The sequence below is a fragment of the Tiliqua scincoides genome, chromosome 3 (genome assembly GCF_035046505.1).
Source record: "Tiliqua scincoides isolate rTilSci1 chromosome 3, rTilSci1.hap2, whole genome shotgun sequence".
NCBI lineage: Eukaryota > Metazoa > Chordata > Lepidosauria > Squamata > Scincidae > Tiliqua > Tiliqua scincoides.
Genome location: NC_089823.1, coordinates 134,818,140 through 134,833,916, shown reverse-complemented (window position 1 = coordinate 134,833,916; position 15,777 = coordinate 134,818,140). Strand labels below are relative to the sequence as shown.

The 15,777-nt window shown below is 42.8% G+C and overlaps 1 protein-coding gene across 4 annotated transcripts in view; it reads right to left on the bottom strand.

The window, feature by feature from the left end:
- The window catches only part of KAT6B (lysine acetyltransferase 6B), a 119,694-nt gene that overhangs the window by 20,666 nt on the left and 83,251 nt on the right, over positions 1-15,777 (bottom strand). For all 4 annotated transcript variants that reach the window (XM_066620299.1, XM_066620301.1, XM_066620302.1 and 1 more), the window contains exons 10-12: positions 14,756-14,897; positions 7,801-7,962; positions 5,591-5,684 (exon numbers count right to left, since the gene is read on the bottom strand). In XM_066620299.1, the coding sequence (XP_066476396.1) occupies positions 5,591-5,684; positions 7,801-7,962; positions 14,756-14,897 (398 nt within the window). The remainder of the gene's footprint in view (positions 1-5,590; positions 5,685-7,800; positions 7,963-14,755; positions 14,898-15,777) is intronic.

Here is a 15,777-nt window from a genome sequence, read left to right as displayed (position 1 = left end):
AATCACCACAACTCAATCAAAATCCATCCTTTTAAAAGCACCCCATCTCAGCTTGACAAAATGCACGCTTATTGATTTATTCAGGGAAGTCAAGTGTTGCCTTTGGCCAGACAGCAATAAATTTTCATAAAAGACTTATCAGATTGTTTAAAATTCAGTGTTTCAGTCCAAACCCACAGCCACATCATTCCCGCTTCATAAAGGGGACATAGCTACCATCTGTTTGGTGAAGTCACAAATCTGTCATCCTCTATACAGCACATAGTGAATACTTTCTCTTGAGTTCTGACAGAAAGACAGTAAAAAGGGAAAGAAAATGAGCAAAAAAAATTGAAATATTTCAGGTCTGCTCTCAGTTCACATTTTAGATTAACTGCTCTCTTATCCAAGACCTTCAGTCACTGGTACTCTGGCAGTGTCTATGTAAGTATTGAAGGGATACTAAGATAACATACACATGCATACGTGCAAGAGAGAGACTTATCAGCATCTCTATTTTGTAATATTGATAACACAGGCATACAAAATTGAGGGTCAGAAACGTTTTGCCCAAACTTTATGGTGGTTTGATATGAATTTGGGGGTGCCGATTCCAAAAATGGCATCCATTTTGCCCTGTCACGTCTAGTTTTGGAGATATAGTATAGCCTCATTAGTGAATGGTTCAAGCAGCTTCCTCATGAAGAATCTATGGTTAAGGCTTCCTCATGAGGAAGCTGCTTGAACCATTCACTAAAGAGGCTATGCCGTATCTCCAAAACTAGATGTGATAGGGCCAAACGGATGCCATTTTTGGAATCAGCACCCCAAATATACCCAGCAATTGGTGTAAAGTTTAGGGAAGTAAAATGTGTGTTGGCCTGTGTAATATTAGAAATTGAACTTGCTCAGTAAAACCACACAATTCTGTTTCTGTTGTCGTTTTTCCATTTTGCTTATATTTTCAACAATGCACACAACATTCCATGAGAGTACAGTAGGATTTCTCTAGTTCCTGCCAAGATATTGCTCTTGCCAGCATCCTTATCCATGTGTAAGCATGGCTCACATGTATGCTTGGCTCCCTGCCCCCCACATCCCTGGTCAAAGGCCACATAAAACAACATGACAAACAGCCCAATGCTAACTAACTCCTTGCACAGCGACGCTGGTACGACTACTGCTGTATTCAGTACGGGAATTTGGGCCACTGGAGAGCTCCGCCTTGGGGTAAGGGAACATTAGTACCCTTGCCCCCAAGATAAGTCCCAGTAGCCGCTATAGGTCAACTTGGACCTGCACTAGGTCAACCAGTGGTGCAAGTCCAAATTTATCCATGAAGGTGGATCAGGACCAGGAAGGGGTCAGGATTTGGTATGCGCCATTGGGTAAGCCGCCACCACTGAACCTGCATTCCTTCCACTGGTGTAAATGGCAGATAGGATTGGGCCAAAAATCAATTGAAATAGTCAGTGAAGGTTAATTTCTTTATGCAAAAATGTTTTTGCAAATAAGCCAGTGGATACCTCCCTTATTACTTATATTCATAAAAGAGACTTCCAACTATTGGGATAATTCCATAGTGGCCATGATTCTTGTCACAATACCCTAGATCAGTGTTTCTCAAACTGTGGGCCGGAACCCACTAGGTGGGTCGCGAGCTAATTTCAGGTAAGTCCCTATTCATTTCAATATTTTATTTTTAATGTTATCAGATTTGATGCTACCATGGCATGTGACTGTATTTGGGTAAATTTTACAGATCTGTACTTTCAACAGGCTACTATATATATGCTTTTAACAAAGATAGGAAATGGCACTTACTCCTGGGTAAGTGTGGATAGGATTGTAGCCCAGGACTGTTAAAAATTTTCCTGCTTGATGATGTCACTTCTGGTCATGACATCTCTTCCAGTGGGTCCTGACAGATTCTCATTCTAATAAGTGCATCCTGGTGCTAAAAATTTGAGAACCACTGTCCTAGATGACCAAAAGAGTCATTCAACAATTCAAGTCTTTTCAATGTTACATTAAAACAATCATTTTCTGCATATGCATGATATAGCCTATCAGTGAACAATCAATCATATTGTTTGATGAACAGACTGACAGCATGATAAAGAGATCGTAAAAAAAGAGATCCATGTTATTCACATGCTGGACTGCAAGAAAGCTCTAAAAAGGATGAATTCCCAAACCAAGTAACTAGCAGTACTGCATGCACAATAAAGACAGAGCCCCAGACCAATAAACAGAATTGAAGCTCAAGCAAGAGCATCAAGCTTCAAGTGCTTGGGACAGCTTCAGAAGGATACTACAGAGTCTACTGTTTCCAAGATGAAGAGCTGCAGGACAGGTACAACAATCAGCTGTCTTTGTTGATGACCAGAACAATTTGCACAAAGGATTGAACTAAGATAGCGACATTCTTCAAACAAGCTGTCTGTTCTGACAACATCCATTTAGAATAAATCAAATACCTACTGTAGAAGGCTTTTTGAAAAGTACAACAGCAGATAGAAAGATCAAAATAATACTTTTTTGGTTTGGATCCCAACTTCCATTCAAACAGGGCTTTCTGGCCTCCCTTTTCCTTTGCAACTCCCTGTACCCCTAAAAAGTGCTCTTGAGGGACTTTCTGGAACAGAATGCCATATGACAGAGATACAGCAAGAAATGGCTGAAAATCAGGGGTCCCCTCTTTATTATTATTATTATTATTATTATTATTATTATTATTATTATTATTATTATTATTATTATTATTATTATTATTATTATTATTATTATTATTAATAATAATAATAATAATAATAATAATAATAATAATAATAATATACTGCTTTTCAACTAAAAGTTCACAAAGCGGTTTATAGAGAAAAATCAACTAAATGGCTCCCTGTCCCAAAAGGGCTCACAATCTAAAAAGATGCAAATGAATACCATCAGACAGCCACTAGAACAGACAGTGCTGGGGTGAGGTGGGTCAGTTACTCTCCCCCTGCTAAAAAAAAAGGAGCACCCACTTGAAAAAGTGCCTCTTACCCAAACAAACAGTGCAACACCACCATTAGATTCAAGGCAATGTCTGTTACCCATGTGTGTCTTACTGGAAAAAATTTCAATTTGCAAAGACTTTTGATATTTCAACAAGTCCTGTGGTATCTTAGAAACCAAACAAAACCAACGATGGCATAAATTTGTGTATACCAGAGCTCACTTTGGCAAACACATGCAGTGATAAGCTGGAATACACCAGATCTTAGTGGGAGTATTTCACTTTAATACTTTCCTCCCTATCAGAATAAAAGAGAAGCCAAGAAATAAATTGGCACCAGCAGCACTTTCCAGCTCCTTTCAATTAATTCTGAAGTGGATTGTTCCAACTAAATGAACTTCAGTACAGAACAGTAATAGTTTAGCACTATAAGTGGAAGGAAAATAGCCACTAATGTAAAGCTTCCTCTGTGAGAGACCATTCATTCAAGTCCAAATTCTGATGACTGACAGCACAATCCTATGCATGTTTACTCAGAAGTATGTCCCATTGGGTTCAATGGGGCTTACTCCCAGGAAAGTGTGTATAGCAGCATTTTTCAACCAGTGGTACTGGAGGTGGTATCTGATGGTACATGCGCAGACCCTCCACTGCCTAGCAGCAAGACCAGCAATGCAACAAGACAAACAGCAGTAGCAGGCTCGCTGGTCAGAGTTCCAAGCCTGAGGGCTTGAAAAAGCCTGAGTCCTGAGCTTCTTGCTAGTGTTTTTCACACTGTGTCTGGCCTCCCAGTCTGGTGATGACAGTACTGCCAGTTACTTCTGGTGGTACTTCCAATAGGTGGACCATGCAAAGTGGTACAGCAGGGGGCAAACATTGAGAAACACTGGTGTATAGGATTGAAGCCTCAGTTTACTTACAGGTTGCCTATGCCCCAGGGGAGTGAACTCATAAGAACATACCCCTGCTAATTGGGTAAGAGGTAAAATAGATTGACCCCTGCTAATTGGGTAAGAGGCACTTTTTCAAGTGGGTGCTCCTTTTTTTAGCAGGGGGAGAGTAACTGGCCCACCTCATCCCAGCACTGTCTGTTCTAGTGGCTGTCTGCTGGTATTCATTTGCATTTTTTTAGATTGTGAGCCCTTGGGACAGGGAGCCATTTAGTTATTTGATTTTTCTCTATAAACCGCTTTGTGAACTTTTAGTTGAAAAGCGGTATATAAATACTGTTAATAATAAGAACATAAGAACAGCCCCACTGGATCAGGCCATAGGCCCATCTAGTCCAGCTTTCTGTATCTCACAGTGGCCCAACAAATGCCCCAGGGAGCACACCAGATAGCAAGAGAACTGCATCCTGGTGCCCTCCCTTGCATCTGACATAGCCCATTTCTAAAATCAGGAGGTTGCACATACATATCATGGCTTGTAACCCGTAATGGATTTTTCCATTATGTAACAAGGAGTTACATAATGGTCTAGTTCTTCCTTGTTAATGTACACCACAGCACTGACTGTAACTGTTCTAGGATACTGAAACCTCCAAAATGACTGCGGGGTCAAGACATATAGCCTGAGTATCAGCACACTGATATGTAAAAGCAGACGTTTCATACAGGACCACCAGCCCTGAAAGGAACTTCCTAACTAGCCAGAGGTGTCCAGAATGAGGCTGTGTCTTGCCCAGCTCTACCACAGACGATACTACTTGGCCTTGAATCACATCTTCCCACTATCTCTCCTCCTTATGATAGGGATAGAACTGGGCAGTTAATTGTTGCGCATTCTCCTCTACAGAAGAAACCCAATTCAATGTGATGTGCTCTTTGATGCTTTAAAAATGCATTGGCGCACTAACACATAGCTCCCAAAGCCTGATTTTCATAACTCATCTTAAAGTTATAATTCAAAATACAATTCAAAAGTCCATTCAAGGTATTTAGCTGTTATCACTTGCCGACCAAAGGATATTTTATGCTTTATTGCGATATCCATTTTTTATTATAATGGAGTAATGTAGGAAATGTTGCTGGAGCTGTTCAAAATACATCAGATATAAAATGTTGCATATTAAAGTATTGAAGATTTAAAGCATGAATACCAATTTATATATTGTGCTGCTAAGAGCAGCTTTAGTTCAGAAGTGAGGTAATAACATCCTTTAAAGAAAGGGAAAAAAAATCTGAGACATTATGCTCTCTCATCATAAGCATTGTTCATCTAAAATATACTCCATGTTAAGAGATTTGGAAAATGGAGAATGCCTTGGAGTAACACCTTCCTTTGCTTTAATCGCAAATAATTGCCACTCTTTGTACTAATGAGCAGCGCAAAATGAATGCAATTTAGACAATTCATTCAGTGTAATAGCTTTGAGAGCTAATATTGCTGCAGAGAGATCTATTCTCAATTTCCTGGAGTACAACAGAGAGGCAGTAGATGTTTCACTTGAGGGAGCTTTCCTGCTACTATGCAAATAGAAATAGAAATCCCATTATCTATTGATAAAAAAAAAACAACGAAGCAGGTTAAATAAAGTTTTCTATGTTGCTGTAACCCCATTAACAACCATCAGCTCCCAGGATCATGAAAGTAAATAATCCCTTCACTTACTGAAATCAATGAGAAACCTTCCAAATCCTTGCCTTTGGTACTGGGGCATGATCATTATGCAGGAGACATTGTACTTCTGCTGGCAGAGCTTTTCCTGAGGGAAGGAGAAACAGATCAAGTATGTCAAAACACTGCTGAAGTGGGCAATTCCATGCACCTGCCTCTGTAAAACACTCAAGTAAGGTGAACAGGCAGCAAATCAATACCAAAATAGTATAACCCCCTGGAAAGTAATCTTGCTGGTGTAAGAGCAAATGTATACAGTATTTTAAACATATTTTTGTTACTTTATGAAATGGCATCTTGGAAACTAAGAAAGAAAAAATCTGAAAGGAACAACTTGAGCAAGATCTAAATGGGGGGACAGGACCTTTTCATGTTTCCCTGACTTTTACATAGGAAAATATTACCTACATACCTGTATGCTCACTGAATATAGCAGGCTGGGTAAGAAATAATGCTACATTAAAGAAGTAACTGCTTTCCCCTTACGTTTCATCTGTCTTCATCTAAGTTTTATATCTAATGGCTGAATGGTTATACCCAAATTTTTATTTGAACTACATGTAGCTTCCTCACAGCCAAATGCATTCTCCCTTGAATATAACATAGACTCCTGGTACTTGGGCCATTAGAACCCAGCATACAAACCAGGAGAAAAAATAATTGCATACCTACAAACACAGCAGAGGGAACTATTGAACTGGCTACTTAAGACAAAAGGAAACCGAAATGCTGAACAGCCCAATCCTGTCCCATGCTGGAACAGGCAGGCCAGCTGGCCTGCGCTTTATCCAGCACAGGATTGGGGCTGGCTGTGGTGCAATCTGGGGCAAGGGAAACAGATTCCCCTTACTGTAATGCAGCAGCGGCCCAAATGGGCTACTTGGATTTGTGCCACCTAAAGAGGTGGAACAGATCCTAGCAGCCCAGCAATAGGCTGGGCCTCTCGAGAGGAAGATTAGGATCCGGCCTAAGTACTGGATTCTGGTTCCACCCTCCTCCTGGGTCCAGTCCGCCCCATGGATGGACTGGGCCCGGGAGGGGATGGAGCCAGGATCCGGCACTTAAGCCAGATCCTAACCCCCTCTCAGGAACACCCCCAACCACCCTTCCCCCACCCTCCCCAGACCCCCACACCGGCTGAGGCAAGCTGGTGCAAACTTACCAGGCACTGGCACTCCAGAGGTTGAATTTGACCTCTGGAGGCTGGTGGCCTGCCTCTTCCTGCAGTGGCAAAAAAGTGCTTTACAGTACTCTTCCGACACTCCTGGGTCGGTGCAAGAGACTTGCGCCCTAAGTGCTAGAAAGACAGTGTGGCATGTTTCTTTAGGACAATCTCTCATCTCATCTGCTGCTATTCCTTCCAGTTTTATCCTTTTCTTTCAATGGAGAGGAAAACACATCTACCTCCCACTAACATTTTCAGGTTCAAGTCAAAGACAAATAGATATCCCAAAAGAATGTCAAATGCATAGTGTACACAATACATAATACTGCATAATTAAATATAGGCGATACTATACAGAAAAGCTACCAATGAAGAACACTGACTAAGTACACTCGTTACTGTGCTCCAAGATATTGGGAAAATGCAACCATTTGCCAAATTTCCTAGAGACACACAATGTGCTTCAAGACAGCCAACAGGAAGACATAAATCAAACACTGCAGGAATCTCAGTAGGCATAGACAAGTTATTTTATTGGTGTAAATACCCTCAGAATGCATAGAAGTTTAAGCTCACATTTATTTTGCATGAGAAACTTACTAGCTACTTTAGGAGACTCAAGGATGGATACAAAGATAGTTCAAGAAATAATAATAATAATAATAATAATAATAATAATAATAATAATAATAATGTACAAGACAAACAAATTACATTAAAAGTACAATTGAATACATGAATGAACAATTCATTAAGAGGAACAGCAGCAGTAAATGCTCCAAGAAACCACTGGTTCTTAGCCCACAGTCAACATCAGCCCAAGAGCAGAACTAAACATATATTAGCATTGCACTTGTCTGTGACCAGTTAGAACTACATGTGCTCATAAAGTTGTATAAACCGATAATGTCATTGCACTTGTCTGTATTCAGAAAGCTAAGTTCATTTCTAGCTGAAGTTATATATAGCAGAACAGCAAGTACTAGAGCTTTGGCATAAAAGCAAAACATTCTTATAATGTTAAGATCAAATTTTTTACCTTAGAGAAATATCCAACCAAGTGGCATCCTTTCTCATCATTCTTAGTGAGAACATAAAAAAGGAATGGCTCAACATCATAATATAAGGTTTTGTGGTCCAGAAAGAGTTTTGCTAACAAGCAAAGATTTTGGCAATAAATTTTGCTCACATTCCCATCCACCTATGAAGGAGAAGAGAATGTTTCATTTCAGTATCTCAATATAGTTACAGATTACAACACATCATTTATAAAGGGAAAACACATACACACAGAGCGAGAGAGCTCAAAATCTCTTTTCTATATTATACTCATTAGACAAGCATGGATACCAATTTTTCAAATATACAGACATGTTCAGAAAAATCTACATTTGTAGAATAGCAATTTTAATCTGCTACACATTTTTCATTGATTCACATTTAATTAAATAACTACAATCTGTACATATTGTTTAAAGCTCTGCTAAGCTGTTGATAATTGAAGGGTAAAAATATACTGGAAGGGGAAAGTGAACAGCATTATTGCAAATCTCTGAGGTATTAAGCTTGAAAGTAGAAAGCCAGTTTGATATTATACACAGTAGTTTTGAGACACAATTACAAAAATCAAAATGCTCTTCTGTAGAAGTGTTCCCTAACTCGGCTGATGCACTGTTTCAGAATAACTCTGCACAGATTAAAATGTCTCTGATCTCAAATAAATTGTTAAATGAACAAAGGATTAAAAAGCATGAACAGTTCCACTTTATTTGCTGAAGGGTGGCTCCACAATGTCATGTTATTTTGGGATAACAGATTATATTTTGCTCCCCCAAATTCTACTGTTCACTCTCCATTCTCTCTTCATTAAAACATCTGTATCCAACTTTTTCACTAAAAAATCTGCATTGCCTCCAGTAATTAAAATCCAATATATACTACAAAAATGAAACACAAGGCAATACAATCAATTAACAGCTACATTTAAAAAGCAGAATCAACACAACCAAAAAAGATTAACAGCTGTAATTCATATAAATCCATGGCAGATGTAATACAAATCACAAATTGACCAGAACATCATACTCTTGAACAGCAACTTAAAAAAGCAAACAAACAAGGAGGAAGTGACATGCACATTTTTAGGTTGAACCACAGCACAGACAACACCACTGAAAAGGTCTTGTGTCACATAGTGACAGTGATATTTCTGATGGAGTGGGCACGCAGAGCAGGGTCTCAGAAGATGTTAATGCGCAAGTAAATTCATATCAAACGAGGTGCTTGTTCACATATCAGGAACCCACAATTCAGGACTTTAAAAAGTCAATTTTGAGTTGAAACCAGAAGATACTTGGTTGCAGATGTAGGTCTTACAAAACTGGTGCAATACTCTCTTGCCACCTATAGTCAACAAGCTAGCAGCCTCATTCTGTACAAACCAAAGTTTCTGAACACTTTCAAAAGGCAGCTCCACAAAGCAGGTTACAGTAGGCAACACTGGATGCAAATAAATCATGAATCATTATAAACAAATGGTTCTTTTTCTAGAATGGGTGCACTAGCAAACCAGTCCAAGCTGGCAAAATACACCTCTGGTATGTAAGCTGCCGGTACGTCAAGGAAGAGCTCAGATTCCACAAGAACATCCTATCTGCAAGGGCCTTCACGGGGAGTGCAACTCCAAACAACTGTATCCTTGTTCATAGTTCAAATTTGCAATCTGTAGAACTTCCATACTACCTGGATTAAATTTTAGTTTGTTCATGTTCAACCAACTATCAATGACGCTAAATGACAATTCTGAAGTTTCACTTCCTCCCTAGGATTCCGTGAATAGGAGAGAGGAGGTATGGTGCAAACTGTATGCTGATGACATCCAGCTCTAACAGCCCAATCCTGAGCTGCCCGGAGATCCCACACCCGGTGGCTCCACGAAGGGCTTCTGCCAGATCCTGCGCCTCCCGTGCTACCGCGGGAGCGCTAGCGCTACCGCTACGTTTGTCCCCTTCCCCCAAGTAAGGGAAGGGGCCCTGCAATGGGGCTACTCACTTTAGTACCGACCTCTCGGTCGCCGCTAAAGTAAAGGCAATCACGTAGGGCGAGCAGTCCTGCCTGAGCGCCTTGGATCCTATGGAGCTCGGCTCCGTGGATCCGCTTCTCCCCCTCCCCGACAAACCTTCCCCACACCCCCAGCCACGCCTCCCCCCTCCCCCAACATGCCTCCCTCATGCCCCCAGCCATGGCTCCCCCTCCCATTCTGCAACCCAGCAGTCCAGGAGACCACCAAGCTGCAGAACCCGGGCGCCCGCCGCACACCAGCCCAGCACCAGCCGGCGCTGGGCAAGCTCCAGCGGGAGACCAGTGGTAAGTCCTGCAAATGTGCCTTAGAGCACGTTTGCAACTGTGGTCCGTGGCGCGGGGCTGTGCCGCAGACCATAGGATCGGGCTCTACGTCTCCAGTGGACCTTCATAACTAGTTTCACAAAGACTTTAAAAAAAACCCAGCAAGGGTGCAAGGCACCACACTAGCAAAAGGTTATGAAGTGAGGCAACAATCCTCTACCACCTTTTACTACCTGAGGATGTTGACAGGATTCTCTGGAGTGTGAGGTCATCTTCTTGCCCGCTTGACCTTTGTCTATCGTGGCTAATTAGATCCACCTGGGGAGGGCTGGCTGAGTGGATAGGGAGGGGGTGTCGTCGCCAACCTTGATGAAGGTGGTGGTTTGCACCCTCCTGAAGAAACCCTCCCACTAATTTGAACAATTTTTCGCCAGTCTCAAATATTCCTTTTTGGGGCAAGGTGATCAAGCGGGTGGTGGTGTCTCAGCTCCAGAGTATCCTAGAAAAAGGTGATTATCTGGATCCATTCCGGTCTGGCTTCAGGCTGGGGTTCGGGACAGAGACTGCCTTGGTAGATGACTTCCACCAGGGAATGGACAGGAGGAGTGCATCCTTGTTAGTCCTGCTGGACCTCTCAGCGACCTTCAACACCATCGACCAAGATGTCCTTCTGAGTCAGTTGGCTGAGCACTGTTTTGCGGTGGTTTCATAAGAACATAAGAACAGCCCCACTGGATCAGGCCATAGGCCCATCTAGTCCAGCTTCCTGTATCTCACAGTGGCCCACCAAATGCCCCAGGGAGCACACCTGATAACAAGAGACCTCATCCTGGTGCCCTCCCTTGCATCTGACATAGCCCATTTCTAAAATCAGGAGGTTGCACATACACATCATGGCTTGTAACCCATAATGGATTTTTCCTCCAGAAACTTGTCCAATCCCCTTTTAAAGGCATCCAGGCCAGATGCCGTCACCACATTCTGTGGCAAGGAGTTCCACAGACAAACCACACGCTGAGTAAAGAAATATTTTCTTTTGTCTGTCCTAATTCTCCCAACACTCAATTTCAGTGGATGCCCCCTGGTTCTGGTGTTATGTTAGAGTGTAAAGAGCATTTCTCTATCCACTCTGTCCATCCCATGCATAATTTTGTATGTCTCAATCATGTCCCCCCTCAGGCGTCTCTTTTCTAGGCTGAAGAGGCCCAAACGCCGTAGCCTTTCCTCATAAGGAAGGTGCCCCAGTCCAGTAATCATCTTAGTTGCTCTCTTTTGCACCTTTTCCATTTCCACTATGTCCTTTTTGAGATGTGGCGGCCAGAACTGGACACCATACTCCAGGTGTGGCCTTACCATTGATTTGTACAACAGCATTATAATATTAGCTGTTTTGTTCTCAATACCTTTTCTAATGATCCCAAGCATAGAATTGGCCTTCTTTACTGCCGCCCCACATTGGGTTGACACTTTCATCGACCTGTCCATCACCACCCCAAGATCTCTCTCCTGATCTGTCACATACAGCTCAGAACCCATTAGCCTATATTAGTTTCAGTTCTTCCTGGCTGACAGATCCCAGGTGGTGGTGCTGGGGGATGCATGTTTGGTATCCTGGCCTCTTAGGTACGGGGTGCTGCAAGGTTCCATTCTCTCCCCCATGCTGTTCAACATGAAGCCGCTGGGAGAGGTCAACCAGTGGTTTGGGGTAGGTTGCCATCAGTATGCTGGTGACACCCAGCTCTTTTTCTCCTTTCCTCCTGATTTTGCGGAGGCAGTCGAAGTTCTGGATTGTTGTCTGGAGGCAGTTGGGAGCTGGATGTGGGTGAACAAGCTGAAATTGAATCCTAATAAGACAGAGGTCCTCCTGGTCCTGATGTCCATGACTCGGGTACTGGACTATTGTCCTGTTCTGAATGGGGTTACACTCCCTCTGAAGGAGCAGGTCTGCAGTTTAGGGATGCTCCTGGATCCACACTTGTTCCTGGATTCCCAGGTGGCGGCTGTGGCCAGGCGAACCTTTGCTCAGCTGAGACCATACCTGGGTTCCTCAGACCTGGCCACAGTGACCCATGCCCTACTGACATCCAGATTATATTATTGCAGGGTGCTGTCTCTGTCTACATGGTGCTGTCTCTGATGATGGTTCGGAAATTTCAACTACTGCAGAATGCGGCTGCCCATGTGGTTGCTGGGGCTAGCCGGTTCGACTCAGTTGGGCCACCGCTTCAGCGACTACATTGACTGCCAGTTTGTTTCTAGGCTGAGTTCGAAGTGCCACTTTTGACTTTTAAAGCCCTTTATGGCTCACGTCCACAGTATTTGAGGGACCACCTCCTTCCATATAATCCTACCTGTCTTCTCAGATCATTAGAGGGGGATCTTCTAATTGAGCTGCCACCAGCAGAGGTGAGAGGGATGATGGCAAGAAATAGGGCCTTCTCCGTGGTGACGCCCCCTCTATGAATTTCCTCCCCCTGGAATTGAGAACAGCTCTCTCTTTAGCGTCCTTATGGCAGGGTCTCAAGACTTTTTTATTTAGGGAAGCTTTTAAATGCTGACACTGGGGGGCTGGTGCTTTCTATGAAACATCTTTTAATGATCCAACTGTGCATTATTGTTTTATGGTTTTAATTGTTTTTATTAATGTTTTAGCATTGTTTTATCTATTAAATTGAAATATTCTGTAAGTCACCTTGAAGGATACAAATTTCTTGAATGAATGAATCTTTTGCCTCTCAATAATATGTTATGCCAACTCCAATGACGAAGGCAAGGTAAAGCAAAAGTACTTCCCAGATAGGCCAGGAAGCACACTACTACTGATCATCCTATCCTCCCATATAGCCTGATCTACATGGCGGTAGGAACAGCAGGCTAAATTTTCTTTTCCAGTCTTTTTCAGGCTCTGAAGAGCCTCCAAATGAGTCACGGAACTCTAAATTGTTTCCAGCATAAGCTGTCTTGCTACATAACTAGATATATTTACTTGCAGAGACAGGAAAATAAAATTGGACTTTACATTTACTAATTTAAAGATTTCAGTAAATGCTGTATGTTTTTCTCCAGAGCGGTTGTCAAATGGTTGATTTTTTTTTTCATATTTCCATAGTTTTAATAAGAGTATTTTTGGAAAAACACTTATAGTTTATAAATTGTTTTGCAGAAATATATTAAGATGAAAAGGCAGAAGATTAATTGCTTCAGCAGACTGAAGGGGAAGAAAAAAATTCACTGAACATGTTAGCATTTCCCAGAGAAGAATACAATTAACCTGTCAAGGATTTGCACAAGAGGGGAGTACCTTGCTTGTTTGTTGGGGAAAAAAAGACTAAAAATAGTCTATAACAGGGGTGCCCACACTTTTTTGGCTCGAGAGCTACTTTGAAACCCAGCAAGGCCCGGAGATCTACCAGGGGGGAAGGAAGCGTCTGACAGACACCCCCTTTAATGTATGGAGCCCCTGCTGGAGTCTAGTCAGTTTCGTCAGTTTTGTTGCTGCATGCCTGAAGAGCAGCTAAAATGTCAGTTTCAGTTTAGTGTCAGCTAAATATGTCAGTTTCGTCTAGTCACTAGACGAAACTGACATATTAACAGTTTGGAGCGACAGGGCTCCGCGATCTACTCATTTTGCCTCGCGATCTACCGGTAGATCGCGATCCACCTATTGAGCACCCCTGGTCTACAACACCTTGTCAATTACTCAACAAATGGTGTGAACGCTAGGACTTCACAGAAAAATTACAGCAAGATCTTACAGCGGGTCACTTCCTGTGTTAAGTTTTCCAATTCACATTCCTAAGATACACCAACAGAGGCCCAATTCGCTTGCTTTCCTGCCTCTACAAATGTATACAGTCAAGATAGGAAGTCCACAAGCCAGGGTGTGGCACACAGCAGAACGTGTTGATCTCCAGCAGCAGCCACAGCAGTGGACCAGCAGGCCAGAGCTCCTCCCCACTCATCCATTAGTACTGGACCTCCAGAGAGGGCCAAAGATTGCCAAATAGAGGCTCAGGGGTGTGTGTGGTGTCACTCCTGCTGAAGTTTGCACCCAATGCAGCCCGCACCAGTCACCCTCCTGTAGTGATGTCACCAGCCAGGATCCAAAGGAATGTCCCTGCTTCTCAGTGCAGCTCCTCTTCCATCCTCCTTTGTGAAGCAGCTTCTGAGAGTTGGTGACTCTCCGGATTTGCATGTGGTGCAGCGTTAGGGGATGCAGTCAGAGAAAGGGGGGAAATTAGCAACACATGAAAGTTGTATCTGTTCTTTGAATCCTGACAGTGGATTACAAAGGAGAATAAAAGTACTTTCTCCAAATCCTTTAAGAAATTGTGATTGCAATCAAGGAAATGAACAAATTTGTCAAAGAAATGGATGAAAGAAAGACTGAAGCCAAAAAGGCTCTAAAATTCAGAACTAAATGAAAGACGTTCCCTTTTGCATACTATGTTCCTGGAGATCAACACAAAGCTGGAAGAAACCACTTCAAAACACATTTTACTCTCAAGCACCTAGCCACACAAGATGTCAGGTGATAGGGCAAACCATTAGAGGACTACAATAACTTGAAAAGGTTTAATACACCTTACTACATTATCATTTTTCAAATAGTATACAAGACTTATCGACACAAATGAAATGTTTCCTACCTCAAAAACTGAAAGGTCCTTGCATCTGTAGATTTCATTGGCTGGGGGATGAAGCCAGCCACATTTCTTTGCATGCCTTAGCAAGATATTTTTACTTTTCATATATTTAAGACAGAATTCACACAGGAAAAGCTTTGATAGTCTGTTGGAGTTTAAAAATCAAAATAGTTAGTATTTGATATTTTTAAAAAATCCCAACATTTTTTGTATTCAGCCACACTTTGAAAATAGAGAGAGGGCTGGAGCAAATTATTCTCCGTTAACAAGTTAGAGCCCAATCCTGAGGTCTGCAGCACGGCTCCGCGCCGCAGACCACAGTTACAAAGGCACGTTTGCGGGGCTCACCGCCGGGCAATGGCCTGGGTTTCGCAGCTCAGCGGCCACCTAGACCGCCGGGCTGTGGAACAGGAGGCGGGGCGTGGGGGAGGCCTTCTGGGGAGGGGGGAGGCTGGTGGGAGGTGTGCCAGGGGGCAGCTGGGAGGCGTGTTGGGGTGAGGCAGATCCACGAAGCTGAGCGCCACAGGATCCAAGGTGCTCGTGGAGGGCTGTGCGCCCTACACAAATGCCTTTACTTTAGCACTGACCTTTTGGTCGGTGCTAAAGTGAGTAGCCCCATTTTGGGGCTGCTTCCCTTACTCGGGAGAAGGGGATGAACGTCCCCTTCTCCCGAAGTGCATCCTGCGGTAGCCGCAGGATCCAGCGGGAGCCCTGCACGGTGCCGCCGAGCCTGGGAGCTCTGGGCAGCTCAGGATTGGGCTGCCCATCATTAAAAGGTCAGGGCTGCATCAGTTCTGTTGGAGAAATATACATTTTTTGGAAAAATTATCTCACTGTAGCCAAGACATGACCTATGAATGCTATGAGCTGCCACATCTAATCAATTTTAAATCCAGACTGAGATGGTCTTGGGCAAGCTCAGACATCTTAACAATGTGTGTGACAAAGCAACTTTTCAATTTGGCTTTCTGGAGGTCCATAAAACCCTTAGCTTCCTCCATGAAAATTGGTCCAGACATTATGGA